The following is a 21,740-nucleotide window of genomic DNA, read 5'->3' as shown; positions in this document are numbered from 1 at the left end:
CACCATAATATTGGAAATATGGTGCTGCCCTGCCTTTCTAAAATGGCGGAGTACTGCTTTAAGCCAGGAAGGCTAACGCCGCACTCTGTCACTTTATTGTAAATATGCCCCACAGTCTCAACTTCATTCTAAAAGAAACGTTACATAAGACAGATCTATCGCATTTTGTAAAAGGAAACATGAATAGACCACAAACAAATCACGATGCGTAGACGTCACTGTTAACTTAATTGTATTTCTTAATATTCCTGTACGTATTAATGTAATAAATATTAGGAATGTACAAACTGCAGCCCCAACGTGTGTGTTTGTTTTCAGTATATCAACAACTCCCAACTTGTTTGGCAACCTTCTGTTATACCATCAAACTCACATTTCACCTTAAGTTCTTTGTTGTTTTTTTTAGCCCAAAACCTGGAGTTAATTAAATGTTGACAACATAATGAGCTTTAAAAAGCAAACTTGCCACAGCCTGGAAAGAAGTTTTGCAGCAAATACAATTTCACGAGTATCACATGTTCCAGATGATAAAGGTCAGAGATAAGGCAAAGGCAATTACAGAATCAAGGGGTTGGCGGTGAGCACAGCAACATTTCCATGTCTTGTGTGGTTTTCTGTTTCCAGATGCATCGAAACCTTAGTCCCCAGCCTTCTCTTCGGAACACATCTCATGCACTAGTGAGAAATAGTCTGGGAAATATTATTTATTGTAAAATGTACAATACAACGATCTTAACATTATAAACACAGTTACGTATCGAAGTCTTTTAAAGACCAATAATTTATAAAAATGAGACTGGCCATTGCAATAACTTTATGTCTCATAGTCGGGCTTTTTAAAAAAAATATACATATATTATCGAAAATATGAGCAGACTGAAAGGATTGGAGCTCTCTATAAAGTTTGCAGAGGATCTGATATGTGTTCTTTATGGTCGAGTTATTAATATGAAAGGCTGTACACTGTACCACATTTCGAACTCATGGAATATTAGAAATAGTTTACTGGACTATTTCACGTGGAAAAAATATTACACTTTTGATACAAACCGTCTGTCAATTATTATCCCAGGCAATTTCTTTGTTAATACTTCTCTGGTAATCTGATGCTTTTGAATTACAGCAATATTAAGTGAATCAGTGAAGCCTGTGAGTGCCCGTGCTACCAAACTGGACTCTACCCAGAACCTTAAAGGCGCCATTACCAGGGGGCAGCAGAGCGCGCTAGACTGCAGAATGCAGCGACAAACATGGCCGCTTTCCTGGGCACTGCTACTCGCACCAGTTCGACCACGTCACTCATCACGAGGCTTGGAACCAAAATTCAAAATCAGACTTCAATCTTTCCTTGAGTCTAGCTCAGAATGTTAAGGTCGGTTTGTATAATGATCTACAAAACACATCACCACCTACAATGATATGGTTCTTTGTATCAAACGGGGCAAAGTAATAGCAGAAATACTGTTGTACTGTTGCTAGAATATGAGTTCAACCTATGTGTGAAGTACGGCGTGTTATTCAGCTTCACAGTCTCCACTCTCTGCTCCTTTCATAGTCACTTTCTGACTTTTGAAAAAAAGTACTTACTGTTCTGGCCAAAACTGCTGATCCTATGGGGATAAAATGTGATATTCGTTCAAATTGTCAAGATTTTCTAGTACATACTTCTAGACAGTGCTTAATTCGAGACAGTTGGCACCAGAACTTATTTTTCACCAACAGTTTTTGGCCCAGAACTAGAGAGATGAGGAAGAGAAAGAAGGAAACAGTTTTAAAGAGAGAGAGAGTAGTAAAGAGAGAGGCAGTGGATGAAAAATAAGTCTGCAAGACTGAGATAAGTGAGTAAAGTGGTGAAAGAAAGAGGCATGATGTGGAATTAAACCTTGGTATTCAGCAACCCCAACAATCGGCCATGGCGCTGATGGGCTTCTGAGAAAAACTTTGGAACCCAGCACTTATTCTTTTATGTGTTAAACACAGCTGCTAGAAATGGACCAGCAGCAAAACATATACCCTCAATTGAAAGCAATTTCTAAGATAGTATTCACACTCTCCTTCAAAATGTTAAAAGTGATCTTGTATTACTTTTTCTGAATCCTCCATAATTGACTTATCTAGCCTGCTACTATTCCATTCTCTCTCCTTCTAAATCAGGATCTCTGAGTACATGGGCATCACACAGTGAATTATTTATAAGTGGGACAAAACCAGGTATTCCATTTGGATTTGGGTGGTAGGTAGGGGATGAAAGGACAGAAGAACTAGGCCCTAGTGAACAGAGGGAGCCAAATTCAAAGTCTACTTCATGCACTTCTGTTCAGTTTTCTTGAAACGCAAGGACAGATGGGTATAGTTACTTGGTAAAGTGGAATTCTAGCTGTACCCATAAAATGTACAACAAACGTAGCGACTTTCTTTCGAACATGGTGGGTAAGCTGTTTAAGCTGAACTGATACTGTGATATGCTGCATTCACTGCAGATCATAATCAATACCTTGGCCAATGATTTAACCCTGCTTCTTTACAAGCAAATTATTGCTGTCTACAAAATCTTGCTGTTATCCCCAAAGACAAAAATAAAATACTCATTAATTTCCATTCAAAGTGAAATACATTTTCCTCCACCGTCATCACTTTAAGGCAAAAATGTGATGTGCTTCTGCTATTTGTGGCCATCTCACTGTTGCTGTGTTCATGCGCGCCCCTTCCTATCTCACGCATAAGTTCATGGGCCCTTTAATATCCTTCCATGAACAGAGCCTTAATGGATTGGTTCATGGTCCATTCTGTCCGAAGAGCTCTTGAGGTATTTCCTTTATGTAAGCCAATGCTAAGGAGCACCTATAAACATAGTAAACATCCAATATTCTTTGGCACAGCTTTGTACCTGTAAAATGCAAAACATCTCATGATGTGTATGGTTAAACTGAAGTACACATTCCAGAACTTTCACGCGATGTATTTCATTTGCAAGTGGTACCCTATAACTGTATCCATTGGGAAGATCAGTGGTCCTCCTTGTCTTCAAGGGACATTTATTCTGATTGTATGTGCCAAGTCATTAAAACACATGTACATATGTTGTCTTTGAATCAGTGCCCAATAAATTTTTAGCAGTGCATTTGTAGAAGCCCACATCCTTATGTGATGAGTGCTGGATGACCAGTGTTCCTTGTGGGTGAAGAAATTTGTTTCCATACAAGCGAGACTGTGCTGATGTTGTCAAGTAGGATTTATCTGGGAGTTCCCAAGTTATTTCTGCTTTAGGGATTCCAATAGTCATGCAATTGAGCTGTACTACTTGTCCAGGACGAGTGTAAATGACGGGTGCGGGTCCACTGGTGATACGTGGTGGGTATGCTATAACTATGACGGGAACATTCATAACAGAGGAACCATATTCAGTGGTAACCTTGCACAAGTAAGTTCCTCTGTCATACACTGAAGCATCACGAACAATGAGTGAACCATTCTCAAGAATAGAAAAGCGACCTCCAGCATGAGGGCCTTTCAGTTGAACTCCATTGGGCAATATCCAACTGACCTCTGGTCGTGGGTGTCCTTGAGTGATGCAATGAAGCTGCAATGTTTCCCCATTAATAATACTCACTAAGTTTTTGTACTGGTTGTTTATTTCTGGTTTTGGGCCAACCTTTAGAGAGACAGGTATCTCTGAATATCCAACCATGTTTCTTGCAGTACAGCGGTAGACCCCAGCATCTGCGGTAGACAGGCTACTGATGTGCAAAGTACCATTTTTCCGATGGTAAAATCGGTTCAAGTGGTGGCCACTTTGAAGTTCTGTTCCATTTGGCAGCACCCACACAATTCCTGGTTCAGGCACTCCCTCCGCAGAGCAATCAAGACTAACAGCATGTCCTGCTGCCATGGCAAGCTTTTCAGGAGGGAGGCTTTTGAAAGATGGCTTCTGCAACTGATCGGTTACTGTGAGCTGCACGATTAACCTTGCTTCTCCACCTTCATTGCGCCCTATGCAGACTAACTGCACCGAGTCAGTGCTCCTCAAAAATTTGATGTCAAGTGTTCCGTTACGGTGTACAGTGATTCTATTTCCATAATATGGAGCAGGCAATATCACACCTTCGGGAAAAGCCCAAAGTATGCGAGGAGCAGGGATACCCTCAGCTTTGCAGTCAATCAATTTTCGAGTATCCTTCATGCCTGTTTCTTGAATGATTGTTACTGCATTCATGAAACCATTTATTTTAGGGGGCTGTACATTGACATGGATATTCACAATCTTCTTGTCCTCACCAGCTTCATTCCGTGCCACACAGGTATAATTTCCATTGTCAGACCTCTGGGCCTTCTGAATAAATAAAGTGCCATCTCTTTGCACTTGATATTTGTTAGAGAAAGCTGATATTGGTCTGTTTGAAGGGGAAAACCAAGTGATCTTTGGAACTGGTTCCCCTTTAACTTCACAGGGTATTGAGAGCACATCACCGTAGGGAACATTAATAACAGCGTATGTTTTATTCCTAATCAAAGCTGGTTCCGCGACCACCTTGATGCTCACCCGCATCTCGTCTTGACCAATTTTATTGACAGCGTAACACGTGTAATCACCTTCTTCTTTCATTCCCACTTCATTAAAAAATAGTGTTCCGTTGTTGAAGACAACATATCTTCTTGTTCGAGTTCCACTGTCATCTGACTGCATTAGGTTGTTTATCATACTTCCATCAGGAAGGCTCCATGAAATCTCTGGATTAGGAAGGCCTGTGGCAACACAATCAACCTTCAAATCTCCACCGTACGTAATCTTATGGTTAACTTCATTTTTGTGTTCTATCTTTGCTGGCTTCATCATAACATTCACCTTGAGTACCACATAATCATCTCCAATCTTATTCCGGGCGACACACAGATAGTCTCCAGCGTCTTTGTCGGTGACTGACTGAACTATCAACGTGCCATTTGTGTAGACTCTGGTACGAGATTCAAAACTATTTAGAGAGAGAAAGAAAAAAAACAAATTAATTACAATGAACAAATTCTCTATTGACATTGAAAATAGCATTGCTTACAAGCTCACTCAAACTCTGAGGATAGAATGGTTTCCTAAAATTTCACCAAATGATGTACAATTCTTTTGAAGATGTCCCTGCTATACTTCAAATCCATAATTGGCCGTTTGCCTTATTTTTTTGTAGTACATGTTCCTAGTTATTTTGTGTCAAATAGATGAGAACGGAACTTTTGGATTAAAATAATATTGGTGACATGCAAGTTTGTGGATTGGCTAAATAAAGGGTTCAGTGTTCTTGGTAAGTAAAAATGCTTTGAAATCGTATTGGGAGTATGTACTATTGCTTGGCGATCAGATTCGTATTGGACAACTAAAATGCAAAAGCCTTCATGTAGACCCTAGCTATAGTACAGCATAAATCGGTGGAAATATTGTTTGGACCTTTTTCAGTAATCCCAACCTTAAATTGAGTTAAAATTGCATGTTCTTGCATATTCTGCTCACACTAACCACAGCCCTTTAAATTGTGAAAGCTACTACTTTAAATCCAGTAAGAAATGCAGAAAGCATGCACACAATGAAACAAATAGTGCATGCTCTGGAGTTGTGTTCTATTTTGCTGAAAATGTATGAATCAAGTGCAATATTAAGAAATTATTTATCAAAACAATCAAATTGGGGAATATCTGTGATTACCAGGTGGTTAGTCCCATGGTATTCCTAATTTTGATGGGTCTAACATAGATATATACCATCTGCTCTGAGCAGTTAGCAGATGTATGCAGGATCTCTGTGTGTGGGGCGAGTGAGTGAAGTGTGCAGAGTTTAAGAGGACATGGGAAAACATCGTCTTGTAGGTGGAAGCATTATATGCGCCCCAGTGTCTTGGCTGATGATTGCATGGGGGCTGACAGAAGGGGCCAAACTAAAATACAGCCCCTTTCCTATGCGATTTTACAAGCCAGACAGATAACACAGGGACTGGTGTTCCTGAACTCAGAACATCTGGTCATCCAGTTATAATTGTGTTTAGCAGAATTCCAGGTGGAAATTCCACTCAACATTGGTCGTAATCAGGGGCACAATGTTAACAAAGCACATCATATTGGGGGTGTTTTACTTTGGTCAGATCTAATGTATAGCTTAAGTGTGTCATGGTGAGATGAAATCCCCTTTTCACTATTAATTTTATCATGAACAACATCAACTAGCTACAGTAGAATGATGGAAGCAGTGCAGGATTTATATGTACCTCCCAAGCAAGGACCACACCAGTGATACCTCTCACAAGTCAGCAACTCTGAGAACACTGTGCAGAACAGAACCCTCTTTCTCTTCCAAATCACTTGATGCAATCCAGACACTGGGCAAGTGGAAGCAACTCTTACTATACTAAAACTTACTTTGAGCATGTTAAAATTTACAATTTCGTTTTTTTCAATAATTTTCAGAGGAATACACTTCTACAGCCATCACAATATTATGAATGACATCTGCCATAAATGGCAGCATTTGCAAATTGTTCCTGAGAGTTGCATAGGCAGATGTAGAGAAGATTTTCAGTCACTGCATTGGGATATGATAATGACTGCTAATTTCTGATAAGTTCTCCTAAAGAATTAGCTAAAGCTTTGCAGAATAGACCTCACAATCTAAGTTAAAATGATTTGTTATTAAAGAATTCACAAAATGTATCTTTTAATCAAGACTTTCCGAGAGGTGAGTTCTGCTAACTGCTTCGGGTGTATAAGATCAGGTCTGTTATCAAATCGAGAAGGAGCACACCAACAACTTGGATGTCACCAACGTCACTTATGTCGTCCAGACTGTTTTCTATTTTGTGCCACCATCTTGAAACGAGCACCTTCTATCCCACCTACTATCCTTGTTATCACAGACACGCAAGCTCCAAGATACAATTAGGCCTATCATATTGCACAGAAGTGCCATCCAACTGCCAGTGGAGGCAAGGTGCAGTAAAAGGATTAAGCAATTATCTCTCCTTTCCCTTCAACTGATACCTAACAGACAGAGCAAGCACTACCCCCAACTTATGGTAAACAAAGAAAAACTAAAGGAAGGTGAGTGTTTGTATTGTCAACGCTCCATCCATCATCCCCTTTGGTTTTTCTTTGTTCGCCCTAAGTTGGCAGGGTATGCTCAGACATGAGTCCCTTGCTCACTTTGCCACTGGATTCAAGCAAGCCCGGCTGAAGACGGCTGTAATGACAGAAACCGGTCCTGGGAAGCATGATTCCGGTCCAGGGAAGACATGGCTTGGCAGTTTGGGCTGGACTGTTCCCATGAGGCACAGGGTCAGACTGATTTGCATATGGCCATCTCTTAACTAGGGTGGCGGAGTGAGCTAAAGAACGGTGATGGATTAAACCCAGATCAGTTCACTGGGGGTGAGTGTTTGTATTGTCATCGCTCCGTCCATCATCCCCTTTGGTTTTTCTTTGTTCGGCTTAAGTTGGCAGGGTATGCTCAGACGTGAGTCCCTTGCTCACTTTGCCACTGGATTCAAGCAAGCCCGGCTGAAGACGGCTGTAATGCCAGAAACCGGTCCTGGGAAGCTTGATTCCGGTCCAGGGAAGACATGGCTTGGCAGTTCGGGATGGACTGTTCCCATGAGGCACAGGCTCAGACTGATTTGCATATGCCCATGTCTGAACTGGGGTGGCGGAGTGAGCTAAAGAACGATGATGGATTAAACCCAGATCAGTTGACTGGAGGTGAGTGTTTGTATTGTCAACGCTCTGTCCATCATCCCCTTTGGTTTGTCTTTGTTCGCCCTACGTTGGCAGGATATGCTCATATGTGAATCCCTTGCTCACTTTGCCACTGGATTCAAGCAAGCCCGGCTGAAGACGGCTATAATGCCAGAAACCGGTCCTGGGAAGCTAGATTCGGGTCCAGGGAAGACATGGCTTGGCAGTTCGGGCTGGACTGTTTCCATGAGGCACAGGGTCAGACTGATTTGCATATAGCCATGTCTGAACTGGGGTGGCGGAGTGAGCTAAAGAACGGTGATGGATTAAACCCAGATCAGTTGACTGGGGGTGAGTGTTTGTATTGTTAACGCTCCGTCCATCATCCCCTTTGGTTTTTCTCACTTTTAGAAGTTGGCATTTCTGTGTGCTATGTGTCTACCGTCCTGGTGTGAATTGCACGTCTGGCTTGTGATTTACAGGAGCTGAGAGGTGTTGGTGGCTCCAGGAGACAGGGTGTGTCAGCCCAGTGATGAATAGAAATATCTGCATGCAGATGGGAGAGAGGAGTTTCACCTGGGAGCTGAATAGGCCTGGGCCTTCCCTCCACAATGCCAGCTCCACCCCCTGTGGTGCATCTGATCACTGAACCCCCAACCTGACAAAAGGGAGAGGAGCTGAGCAAAACAAAGTGCTCCAAATCCCCCCTAACCAGTTCTGACTGGTATCCCCAAGCCCTGTGCTGTGACACAAAGGGATTTTCTAATATAAATATTGGGGCTGTGACCTCATGAAAAAGTCCACTTCTTGTCCCTGTACTCGTAGGGACTTTCTGCTGCTGGGGCCCAGGAGGAACCACCACGGGGACCTCGCTGCTGGAGGGCCCTGTGAGCTGGCCTCCCTGGGACCAGCTATGCCCCTGAAACTCTCCTGGACTTTTGATGTGGAGCTGTGGCTCCTAAACCTAAAGATCACTTCATTTGCATTTCCCCAGGAGGAAGGAGCGCTTCTGCTTTCCACTGCAGCGCTGAGCTGCAGCTTGTTGGGAGGGAATCCCGACATGGGGATCCCCCTCCTTATCGATGCCAAGCTTTGCGGGTGCCCACCCCGCTTATTTCTTTATTTTAAAGGCGGGTGCCCACCCTGCATTTTTGTGGAGCTTTTGCGGGTGCCCACCCTGCTTATATCGGTATATTACCAAGCGGGCCCACCCCGCGTTTCACCGCCGTAGCCCGATTGAGCCCGGAAGCCAGGCAAAGTTTGCCTGCCTTTGGACGGGGCCTGCGTCAGGACTGGAAGTTGTGCCTGTGTCGATGCGTGGCTCCCGTGAGCTGATGAGAGCCCCAGTGTGCAAAGGGGGAGAATGGGAGCCCAACCCGCCTCCTGGAGTAGAAAAGAGAAGTCCTGGGTTCCAGGAGGGGGCCTGGGTGAAGAGTGAAGGTGGCCGAGGCCGCCGATGGCAGCGCAGGGCTCCCTGGTGTGAAGGGAAGCCCGGTGCCAGGAGAAAAGTGCTGCCGGTCCCTGTGAAGCTAAGAGGAGACCGGAGCAGCACAACAGGAAGAGTCCCAAGTCCTGGGTCCCAGGAGGGTGCCTGGGTGAAGTCAGAGGAGACCCAGAACAGCAACAGAGCCCGGTGAGTAGGGGGTTAGCTCAAGTTGGGTTTTCAAGAGCGGCACAGAGTCAGAGTGGCCCGTCTCGTAGCGCGCCCCTCCAACGAGGCTCCCTTATTGTTTGAGGGCATTTCTGACCAGTTTGCTACAGCTGCCCCGTTTAGCTAGAGGGCAGCTGCAAAGCCTTTGGGGGCAAGTTTGTTTTGGATGCATAAGAGAGCCCTTGTTGGCCACAAGAGAGCGGGCCCCCCAACGAGGGGGGCATGGTTGTTGAGAGCCCCAGTGAGGCCCAGATTGCATAATGGTGGCAGGGCCCTTTTTCTGACTCACAGCTGTGCCGCACCAGCGCGGGCAGCTGCAACATATGGAAAATGGTTCCGAGGGCACAATGGTGCCAGGCCCTTCACAGTACTCACAGCAGCACAGCACTTAGTGCCAGCTGCTCCGTTTAGGCCCTCATTCAATATTCCTAGCTGCCCAGCAAGTAGTGGGCAGCTGCTACGTTTAAGTTTGCGCAATGGCGCAATTGGATTAAGCTGCTAGGCAGCAGCCCTGACATTCTGGACACACAGGGAATTTGAGCCCCTTTTGAGATGGCCAGTTGGTCAGAGGGACTGAGAAGCTTGTAGGGTGCCAGGCACTAATTTGAGTTGTGCCTCTACTATGGTCTTTCTTACGAGACTATGTGCTAAATGTCATTTATGTGGTGATAGGAAATATAATTCATGTGATATGATTTACGCACCCTGTTTTGATACCTCTAAATGTAGGTTTATGATTTTGAGGTGGTTTTGCGTATTATGGTTTATGCAAGTGAGATTATGTTCCACTGAGATTATCTCCTTATGTGAGTTATACTTAGGAGGTTAGGGTCTAATGCATTTAGACTCACGAGAGGATTGCATAATGTGTTTATGCTGGTGATGTTGGCGCAAAATGTCATTTGCGCCTATTGTGACACTGTGCATAATGTAGTTTATGTTACAGGCTGATGCTAAGTACAGTGATTACCAGTGGTTACTGGTTATACGTTTATTATCTGTTTTACTTTTACTAAGTTCACTTTGTGATGGTTCTGACAGTGGTCCAGGGGGCCCTGTAAGGTGTAAATAATCCCTTGTAAATATGACTCAGTGCCAGGTGACACCATGTATATTATGTGAGTACTATTCTAATGTGTTATGAGAATACAAAGGCTATTTTTGATATAACCTTGTGTGACGTTCTTTTTGTGGTGTGCCTGGGATGTTGTTGCTGTGTGCATGCGCAAATGCTTTCCACATGGCTTCCGGGATAAGCCTGACTGCTCGTGCCAAGCTACAAAGGGGGTGAGCAGGGTTTATCTTTGGCGTGTAACTCCTTTGCCCTGACTAGAGTGGTAATCTCCGCCTGACTTTGGCACAAGCCTTAGCCAACCAGAGATCCCATTTCTAACAGTACATGACACTCATACAACCCTTTTACAATTCACAAAACAAATGTATTTCTCAAACAACCTAACTACATATACAGCACCAATGTCACTAGAGCAAGTCATCCCTTTTCAATCTCATCTCAACTCTATAAAACAATCAGACTAACTTTCATTTTTGATAAAAGAAGCCTTTCACAACTCAAAATCTTGCTTTCCTTCTTGAGCTCAAAATTATGTCACCTACACATAATAGAAATTCCCAGTCTCATTCACTTTACCTCATAACAATCAATGAGGCATTGATAGAACAAAATGATGCTTACACAGCAGATGCTCTTTAATTGGTCTATAACAAATTCTGTCAAATCGGATAAATATCCTGCTTGTCATTGAGGTTCATCTGCTATCAAACACATTTCTTATGAGGATTCTACCCCAACGCTAACAGTTTGACCCTCTCAGACATATCTCCATCTTTATGAAAACCTCTTTCAAAGCGAATACTGTAATCTCACTGTAAGGGTCAGAACTTTGGTGGCAAGCATTCAAAGAACTTGAGTGATGAGAAGTGACTGTGTTTTGCCCATAGATGCTAAGATCTAAAACAACCCCCAGAGTTAGTGGATCAATAGAATCCCTAGCTTGGACACCTATTTGTTCTCTCCTAACCGTGGCACCATTTACCTAATGTTCATTTCCTGATTTATGATGCCTCATCATTTGAGGGTAGGATATTATCTGGCAGGAAGACCAGCTAAGGTAGTATTCACCTCAGGCAAAGTCAGAAAATATTAACTGCCTATTGCAATGAGCAAAATTTCTCAGCTACACCCAACTACACGAGCAAAGATTGAGCTTAACTTGCTACTTTTTTGAAGACCACCTATTGCATATGCTGCATAAGTATTTCTAACAACCTGACAACTCCCTTACCAACACCAGTACAAGGAATACAAACACCAATAGCAGCACCCTTTCCTCATCCTCTTGCCTTCTTTATTAATCACACTCAACCACTTTCAACACATGCCCTTTGCCCATGTTCTCAGCCACATGACTATCACATCGCTTTGTCCCCTTTCCATCAGACCACCCATGTTCCAACATAATAAACACTAGGAATATATTATCTACAGATCATCTGCAGATACAACATGTCCTGGAACCTCTCCTCAACACCACCTTCTGTTAGGTCTTCCAAAATACCAGCAACATTTGAAACCTATTTTCCTGCTGTACCTTCATCCTAACAGGACTCTATCATCAAATTAGGATTATAGATTGAATCCACTAAATTATTACACCCATGCTTACCAAACTACACAAATGTATTATTATGAAGATGTCAGAGTACCTCATTACCTATGAACAGTTCATTACAGCCAATATCATGGTATTCAATGCTAATAATTTTCTGAATCCAAAGACCGCAATTGGAGTTCATACCACCATTGCCTAGCCAATATATGTCCACTATTTCTCCACCAGTGTCCCACACCCAACTTTCTCCTAAAGACTTCAATTTATACTCTGCAACATTACAGTGTACTGATCTTCTGAACATTCCCCAAATGTCTTTAAACAAGCCTTTACCTATTGAGGGAATCCACAAGCCTTTTAGAAGGCAGTCTCCATAGTATGCGTGGTCCAGGATCGCCATCAGCACTGCAATCCAGACGCAGGGTACTTCCATAAGTGATATCGGTTTTCTGAGGTGAGCTCCTGGTTATCTTCGCATTCGATGAAACTTTCTTTATGGTCAGATGAACAGTCCTCCTTACAGCTCCCACTATATTGGCTGCTATGCATTCATAATTTCCACTGTCTCTAGGTGAGATGCTGCGAATGTACAGTGTCCCATTCGGGAAAACAAAGAGGTTGCCGTTTACAAATTGTGAAGGCCTGACTTGAGTGCCGTCAAAGAGGATCCATCGAATAGTAGGAGCTGGTGCGGCCTTTGCACTGCAATGGATGTAAACACTGTGCCCTGCAGCCAGTGAGATGTTCTCCTCTTTTTCATGTTGAATGATTGGTGGCAGTGCTGCAACATGGAGCCTCACTGTTAGGCTGTCGGTTCCAGCTGCATTACTGGCAATACATTTGTACATTCCCCTGTCGGTAAAGGTGCTCTCCCCAATCGATAAGGATCCATTTTCATAGAGCTTTATGCGCCCCTCTGTGGTAGATGTGGCCCTAACGACTTTCCGGTCTGGGAAGACCCAAGAAATTTGAGGTGCCGGAGTTCCGCTTGCTGGGCACTCAAGTGTCATAGTATCTCCAAGATAAACTGTGGCATCTCTGTAACGGGGAACTAATAATTTTGGCTGTTGTGCAACAACCGTCAATGTGATAACCATTTTGTCAACACCATATTGGTTCTGGGCTGTGCATAGGTATTGTCCACGGTCCTGAAGCTGCACGTTTCTAATCACAAATGTGCCATTTTTCATTACTTCAAATCTCTGTATTTTTGTGTTTGCCGTCATTGTTGCTCCTACATGGGTGAGAAAAAATATGTTTGACAGAATATAGGAGACTTAAAATGCTGCGTTTTATTTCGTATTAACATATTCTTTGATACCTTGTTTGGCATCTTGCGATTGATTGGGACAGTCACTTAAAAAGCAACAATCCAAACTCTGACTGATTTATGAAAAAAGGTGTCATTTATGCCACTGGTAACAGGATTAGCGCCAAAAGTGTATGGTATCCACAAGGTAAACATAATTTCTTTAAGCCTATATGCATGCATTTGATGGACTAGAAACCACTAAAGTAGGGCCATGTCATGAAGTTTACAGCCTCACACTGTGCCTACACTCAGGTGCAAAAAGTGCTATGTGCCCAAGAAACTCTGAAATCCCACAGGCTGTTGAGCTAGTACTCACATGCAAAGCTCCACTTTTGAGGGCACATGCTGCAGGCAGTTCATGTAGAGGCTCTCAGAGTGGAAGTTCACATGCAGCTCTGTCATTCTGCGTCAGTGATACCAGCAACAAAGAGGCAAATGAACCTCTTCTCCAAGTTTCTGTGCATGCACTGCCTGCAGAGGTGCTCTCTCTCCTGTGTTTAATGAGTAAACACATGCCAAAGAGCCAGGGTGTGCAGCACCCTTCTGTGCCTGGGAGAAAGGACCCAATGAGGCTTTATGACTTAATTATAGGGACCCTGATTAGGTGCTCATCACATTTGTTTGCAATTTCCCTGACCACCTTTCTGTGACATCCTAATAATGGCCAAAATACTACCTTAGGTAAAAAACGTAATGGCATAATTAGCACATGTGTTAGTAACTGACACATTCATGTTTCCCAGCCTTATTTCTGCAGTTAAAATATTTTAGATAAAGTGCAACTTAACCACTTGCAAATGACACCTATTATCAAGGTGTAGGTCTGACTTACAACTAGAAAAACGTGAGTTAATTAGGAAGGTTTCCAAATAGTAACCAAGCATTGACTGCCATACATAAGTTAGTTTTAAAGGATTGCCTTCGGCTTCAATCTGCTTTGGATATCCCATGGTTTGTTTCTGTGAAAAAAGCCTGTGTGGAGATTAGCTGCCCCCGTTTATTTGCCACACCGGAGTCCTGTCTTTTCATTGGAAAGGAATTTTAAAACAGCTAGTTTACGATAAGACCACACTGACCAAAGATTATTCTGAAAACCAAAAATCTAGGGTGTGCTCTTGCAATTTGGTCCAAACACAAGAAGGCCTTCAACCGTCTCTTTCCTTTATTTTAAACAGACAGCACAGATTTGTTCTCACTACATTCCATTTTAACCTCCTATTTCTGTTGGCGGTTTCCCTGCCAAATGTTCCATGTTATCTGATGTGAGTCCTTGTCCGTGCGACAGGAGATCTGTCCAGTCGACTTTACATATCATGATTTTTTGCTCTTTTTATCAAAAGCCCAGAAGAAAGATTTTTAGCCTATTTTTAAAAATGTAAAACGTCAACAATGTAGACCTGCTCCTCAATTTTTAAAGCAACCTCACAGTCCTTTGATATGTTGTACGGTTTCCTCTTTTACCTGGCAACTATTCAGATTACGGAAATGTGCAATATTGTGACAGTTTTCTTTGCTGAAATGTTTTATAACTGTACCTTTATGGATTTTATTGTTATTGTATATACTGTTTATTTCTTGTTTTAAACTTGTATACTTCAGAATTGTGATGAATAAAGATATACTTGATTTGACTGTCATTGTCATTCTGGTCACCTAAAACTGGATGAGGTCATCAGGTTTGATAAAGTTTCCTTTTAAATGAAATGTTAAATTGTTAAATTAGTAGGTAACTGGTCACTGTGGACCCAGTTCTCAATCTATATGCACACCTAAATGCAATTTAGGTGCAAAAGATGCATTGGGCCAAGTGCCAATCCTGATCCACAGACTTAAGATTTCCAGAATGATAGCCCTACTAAAGGGATTTTAGGAATGTTAGTTTGCCTTAGTATGGACATATTTAGGCAAATGAAGGTTGAGTGATCTTGTGGGAAGTCTCTAGAAGGGCTGTCTGCAAAAGTAGGCCATCACCTCCAAACTTGGTTTTCGGATACAAACATTCTCCATGCGGGACGTTTCTCACCAAGGACTAACACACACTTGCCAATGAAAAGAAAAGAGTTCTTTGGGGCAGAAATATGGCATCAATACTCTAAAAACTTATAGCGGTGTAGCAGAAGGGATCCTAATGGGAAGAAAATGGAAATATATATTTGTGAAGGCACATTTACATTACATTTTTATTTATTCAATTTTCCACGTGTTGGAAATTTTGAATGTGGGAATGTTAGGCAGAAGAGTGCTGAAAACCGTAACAGTAATATTGTTTTAGGAGTAACCATCGAATTCTTTTAGCATTCCATAAAGTCAGAAATTTGCTCCTTTAATCTACTACTAATACTAACTACTTTAATCTCTCCAGAGTGTAATCTTAATTATTATTGAAACTAGTTGAAGCTATTGGCTAGAACAAGTAAATAGATTTGTCCCTATTATTTTGTGAACTGGAAAGCTACCAGACGAATTTGAATGTAAGGAAATACAAATGTTAAGAAACCCAATCATCAGACGTGTTACCTTCGGCACCACTACTGACAACGCGATTCCACAGGAAGGGACATTCTCAACAGTGAATGAAACAATAGATAATGTAGCATGGGAGAAGTAAATGTGGGTCAGAGCTTATAAACCAGTTTAAGTAGTTGCCACATAATGGATTCCGGGTAAAACAGACACTGACATAATACAGGACGTCCCAACTATTTGCGGCTGCGAAAAATAGCAAATGTGGTGTGTAAGCGCAGGTTACGTCTGTCGCTGGAAGTAGACTACAAGACCCAGTTAGCAAACATGTGGAAGTGAGTAAGTTTGTGCAAGAGTAGGGTAGTAGCACAAATATATATATATTCTTCTTACCTGTAGAGACTTTGGTCCATGTAAGAAAAGGCTTTGGTTCACCCACTGTGTCACATGGGAAGAGGGCATCCATTTCAGCAGGGATGGCTAGGGTTTGATATCCTTTTGTTGTTATTTTCGGTATTTCATTCAGTGTTTTAAAACTAGGTGAAGGTTGTACAGCACTCGAGCTATTCAGACTGGACCCTTTTGCATGTGGTGCTAATGGCAATAATTGATTATTATAGTGCTTATTTCTATGGATGAAAAGATTTGGTGCTTGGTGAGTCGTCATTCTTTGAAGGATTGTTGAAGTTGTGGTCATCAAATGTGTTGTAGGCAATGATCTCTGCGTAGTTGTAGGCTTAATCTCTTGCCGTGCTGAAGCTGACGTGGTCTGTAGTACAGAATTTGTTGCGGTATGGCTAGCCGAGACTGTTGCCATATTCCTTTCTCCCAACACTGTTGGTGGCTTTGGGACGAAAGGTATCAGTGGTTTTGAGGTAGTAGTTAGCCTGTTAAAGGTTCTTGTTCTATTAAACATGTGTGGGATTCTCGGGTTAATATAATATGGCACACCTTGATGTGGGATTCTCATAGCAGTACCCTTAGCATCTGTTGCATAGTTATTTCCAAACAGTCGATGGTTTATAGTTGTTCTACTATTTCCCTGGTTGCTAAATCGACCTGGAAATATAGGATTAGGCCTTTGTAACTGAAAGGGTGTTGTAGCAGGTTGGTATGTATGCATCCTTCTCTCTTGAATTTTGTCTGCAGCAAATGCTGTAATTCCTGGCTTATTTGTGAAATGGAGAGGTGAGTTAGTCACAAAATATCGTGAGGGCCCTCGGGTCGGTAAATAGGGTGGCTTGATTGTGCCTCTGTTTTGACTGTAGTGTGGAGGAATTCCAACAGGCCATTGGTTGAAATTAGATCCATGTCCAGGCTGTCTGCGAAAGTGTGAACTCACTAATAAACTATTGTTTAACCTGCCACTGAATATTTCTTTTGATTGTTTTTGGTTTAGATTGGTCTGAATCCTGTTTTGGTATGAGAATGAAGTACCATGCTCATTTAGCTGAGGCACTAGTTTGTTTTCATTGTTGCCAATTCTATCATTTGTTTCCAATTTTGGAGATTCGACTTGATTGAATCCAATCTGTTCTTTTACATTTTTGGTGGATGGAGCTGGAACAGAGGACAACAAAGTAACCAATGAAGTGGGTGGAGAATGAGTTCCAGGTTGTGCAAGAGGAACAAGTGTGATTCGTGTTGCTGGAGACGAGGACTCTGTTTTCACTGAATTTCTTTCAGTCACTTCATTCAACTTCACCATCACATGCCTTGTCTCTTCTCTTTTAGGTACTTTCGTAAATCCTGGCACTGGGTAAAGAGTAAATGATAATGGTTTGTGCCTTATTTGTTTAGTGATTGGATATTCCCGTGTGCTGTGTGATGCAGAAGTGGTGACTGTCTTTGTTGTATGTATTTTAGCAGCAGTAGTGGATTTTCCATTACCATGGATTAGAGTAGGTGTCTGTGTTGTATATATAGCTGACGGCACCGTGGAAGCAAGATCTGTGCTTGCCAGATAAATGGGTGATAGGGTAGTTGGTAACCCTGGTGTTAGTACAGTTGATGTTGTATGGTACAATTGTCCTTCTGAGCTAATGTAAAGGGAATCTTCTTGAAATGGAATAATGGACTCTGGAGTCAATGACTGATCAGCAATTGCTGGTGTCACCACCTCTACTAAGGTGTCTGGGTAGATGGCGCTGTCTGTGTGTGGCACATCATCTATGGCATCATGCTTTTGCCCAATGATAGTGTTTCCATGATAACCATCATTGTAAGTTGCCAGCGTACTTTTCTGCTCTGCAGGCTGTGCCAATTGTACTTCTATGCTTCCTGTTTTTTTTCCCTTTGTCCTATGCCTACTGTTTGTCATTTGAGTAGTCAGGGGTATAGTAACAGGTGATTGAGTAGCTTTAATTGCAGTAGTAGTAGTAGTAGCAGCAGTAGTAGTGGTAGTATGCATTATATTTGGTGGTTCAGGTAACTGAACTGTAGGCCGTGTTAGTGGAGTAGCAACTTTTCGTTTATCTTCTGATAATAGCAAACCTTTGCTTGCTGAGGATGTTTCCATGGTTGTTGTTACATATACATCTTTTCCAATCTCCAACTCAGTTCTATGCTTATTGTCATGCAAAAGGTCTAGTCTAGAGGACGTTTTAGTAGAATGATCTATTTCAGACATTCCTAGATATGGCTTTTGAATGGAAGGTGCCTCTGGCAAGGTTATGTGGGTGGGAAGAACATTTTTTGGTCTTGGGCGAATCCTATTTGGCCGTAATCGTCTTCTCCCATTGGGTCTTCTTCTGGAATTCTGTATATAATTATTAGCTATTATTTTGGAGGTTGTAGTCCTTGGATAGTGTGTCATGATTTTTATTGTTGTAGCCCTTCTTGTACTTGGTACAGCTGTTGTAATTGGGCCTGGTTCCTCCAATGGGGTGATACTATTTGCAATGATAATATCAGAGCTAGCTGTTGGCATAGATGCTATAATATGTTCTCTGCTTTTGGAATGTCGATTGGAAGGTACTGGTAATATGGTCTGGCTGTTATACCTGGCTCCATCAAGCCCAATTTCTCCAGCAGTGTCTCCATTACTAAAATGGGCAGAATTTTCATATGATTCAACTCTATTGTCCTTATTTGCTGCTTTATCTGTAGGTGATTGGGGCAGAGGAATCACAACGTCTATGGCAGCAATGGCACCTGTTGGCTGTACTGGTATGACTGGAGCAGTGGCAATGGTGATCAGGTCCGTAAAGTCCTCACTAATAATGTCTCTAGGTAGCACAGTTGTATCCTCAACATTTCTGTCCACATCACTGAGCTGTACACTGGCAATCGATTCAGTTTCATCAGTACTAGTTTCAGGGTGGTCAAGTGCTGGAGATCTCAGTGGAAATTGACTCTCATCGGTGTCAAAAATATCTGGAAATGGATTTTCCACTTTGATGTGCAAATCACTTGAAACAGAAGGATTGATCACAAAAATCAATCCATCCAGAGACTCTTCTGTCATACTATTTATGCTTTCTTCAGTTCCCAAAGATGAATCTGTTACAATGTCTTCTTGACCTGGGGCAGCTGAATTGAAATCAGATGAAACTGTGGATATGGTTTCAGTTTCAGATGTGGATAGCTCCTCTGGTGATTCAAATACTTCATATTCACTGGGCTGTTCCATATTCTCGACTGATGGGTTTTTTATTGTTGGCTCTTGAAATGATGCAGGTTCATGTTTGGTCACTGAGCTTGTGGCAGAAGTAGTGGTGTAGAGAAGCCGATCTTCTACTATGTTTGAAGCATCGCCTGATGATTCTTCTATTTCTGTTACTAGCCCTAATGTTGGATGAAGAGGGGGCTTTGCTAATGGAGAGGGTGTTGTCCCTTTACGCCTTAGTAGTGGTGCTGTTGTCATTCTTGTGTTAGAAATAGGAGGGTTCAATGTAGTAATGGCAATATTTTTGCCACGCACCTTTGCCAAAATGTCAGCCCAATGACGTGGATCAATTTTTTTGTTACCCATATTAACCCTCCTCCTGGATTCAAAAACCCTCCGACCTTCTGCAACATTGCTGTCCTCTTCTCCTTCAAGCGCTTTAAATGCTTTAATCTTCTGCCTATCTTTTTTGTTTTGCTTGCTTCGTGCTTTTGAAGACCGATCATTTTTTTGCTTAAATGACACCTCTCTATCCTTTATATTAAGAGATTTTTTGGGCACATCCTCAATTTCTCCATCCCCTGATCCATCCTCATTGTCTACCATAATCGGGTTTCTGTTTGTAGATATTTTAACCACTGGCCGCAGTTTTTTTTTCCGCTTGTCAGGTGATTTGTTGGATACTTTCTTATTTACTTTTACATTCAAAGTGTACTGATCAGCCCCATGTTGATTGACAGCTACACATCTATAAAAACCACTATCACTAATTTGACTGTCTTGAACTAACAGGGTACCATTTTCCAGCACATAGCCTCGTGAGGTATTGAAGGAGGCATCAAGAATACTGTTGTTTGGAAGGATCCAGTTCAGCTGTGCTTCAGGTACTGCAATGGCAGTACAGGGCAGCGTGATCTGCTCTCCAACATTTCTTTCAACTACAATAATCTTGTCAGATGTTTGAATGTCTGAAGACTCAACTACAATTCTGAAGGGCATTATATCCATATCATTGTTGAGTTGGGCAATACAGTGATACAAACCAGAATCAGAAAGATCTATAGTGTTAATAACTAACTGCCCACCATTTGTGATGGAGATCCTGCTAGAAGGATTGCTATATGGCGCTTTCAGCTTGGTTCCATCTGGAAGAACCCATTGTATTGAGGGGTTGTCAGAGGCCTTAACATGGCAGCTCAGGTGACATACCCCACCTTGAATTACACTCTGAGACCCTTGAATTTTCTCATTTTGGTCTATCATAACCCATCCATTTCTTTGGTAGTTCACATTCGTCACTTGGATTGACTGAGAAAACTGAGTGAAAAAAGATAATGTGACTTTAGTTGCTGTGCTCTTGCGTCTGTTTAATTGAAGACTAATCAATGGCTGCATGAGCCATGCAGGTTCAGTAAGTAAATGAGCCTTAACACCAGTGTAATAATACGCATCATGGTTCATATCTTGTTTGTATCTGTAGCTAATTTTGGGGTCTTTGTTGAGCATGAGTCCTCTTTGTAATTTGACTGGCACTTCACTGTAATAGGCTATAAGTTTCCATAACTTTTCATAGTTTTCACGATTCATTGGGCATTCAAAATCCAATGAAAATGTTGCATTGACATCAATTTCTTCAGGTATTGTCTGACTCAGAAGAATTTTTTTGAAATCTGGTGACTTCCTTACAGTACATGCCATGTTCACCATATTTCCATGCTCATCAGTCATGTTCAGAGAAATATTGCCAAGCAAATCCTGAAATTCATCCATGATGCTGAGTTCACTTTCATTTTCCTCTACATTGTTGTTGCTATTGTTTTGCTTCAGAGGGGAATATATAATTGGCCGATTGCAAGAAATATCATCCAGTGTTTGAAGCTCCTTTTTACGCAAGTGTTTGGGGGAGGAGCACATTGCACATAGCTGGCCACCTTCATAGGCTCTGTCTTTCTTGCACTTTAACACACCTTAAAAAACAAGAACAACAAAAAATAAGTTGGTAACAATTGTATTTGTTAACTTGAAATAATATTTAAGTGCAGATTGGTTAGAAATCGTTTTGCATCTATGGCAATTACAAAATAAACAGTTTCGTTATATGTTGTTATATTTGTTTGCAAGAATTCATTCAGTAAGACCTTTGTATAAGTGAATCTTTCAACTCAAACTGCTATGTCAAACAAAATTATGAACGTTTGTCCTTTGTTAACTGGCTAAATTTGTCTGACTTCACTTGAGTCAAGATCTAGATGGCCCAACTCATTGAATGTGATGCTTTCAGTAGCCACATACTTTACATAGGAAAGGAGGAAAATCAGGCTGCAGGAAATCCTTCAGTCTGACACTGAGAGGACATCTTCGACTCTGAGT

The 21,740-nt window shown here is 41.9% G+C and overlaps 1 protein-coding gene across 1 annotated transcript in view; it reads right to left on the bottom strand.

Annotated features, from left to right (window-relative positions):
• Window positions 1–684: 684 nt before the first annotated feature.
• The window catches only part of MXRA5 (matrix remodeling associated 5), a 230,304-nt gene continuing 209,248 nt past the window's right edge, over window positions 685–21,740 (bottom strand). Inside the window, exons 4-6 of the mRNA XM_086934665.1 lie at window positions 16,157–21,337; window positions 12,322–13,222; window positions 685–4,970 (exon numbers count right to left, since the gene is read on the bottom strand). Of these exons, the coding sequence (XP_086790791.1) occupies window positions 3,062–4,970; window positions 12,322–13,222; window positions 16,157–21,337 (7,991 nt within the window). The 3' untranslated portion in view covers window positions 685–3,061. The remainder of the gene's footprint in view (window positions 4,971–12,321; window positions 13,223–16,156; window positions 21,338–21,740) is intronic.

The sequence above is a fragment of the Lissotriton vulgaris genome, chromosome 8 (assembly GCF_964263255.1).
Source record: "Lissotriton vulgaris chromosome 8, aLisVul1.2, whole genome shotgun sequence".
In the NCBI taxonomy this organism is placed as follows: Eukaryota; Metazoa; Chordata; class Amphibia; order Caudata; family Salamandridae; genus Lissotriton; species Lissotriton vulgaris.
The sequence above is the reverse complement of the archived record's forward strand: the minus strand, read 5'-3'. Positions and strand labels throughout refer to the sequence as shown.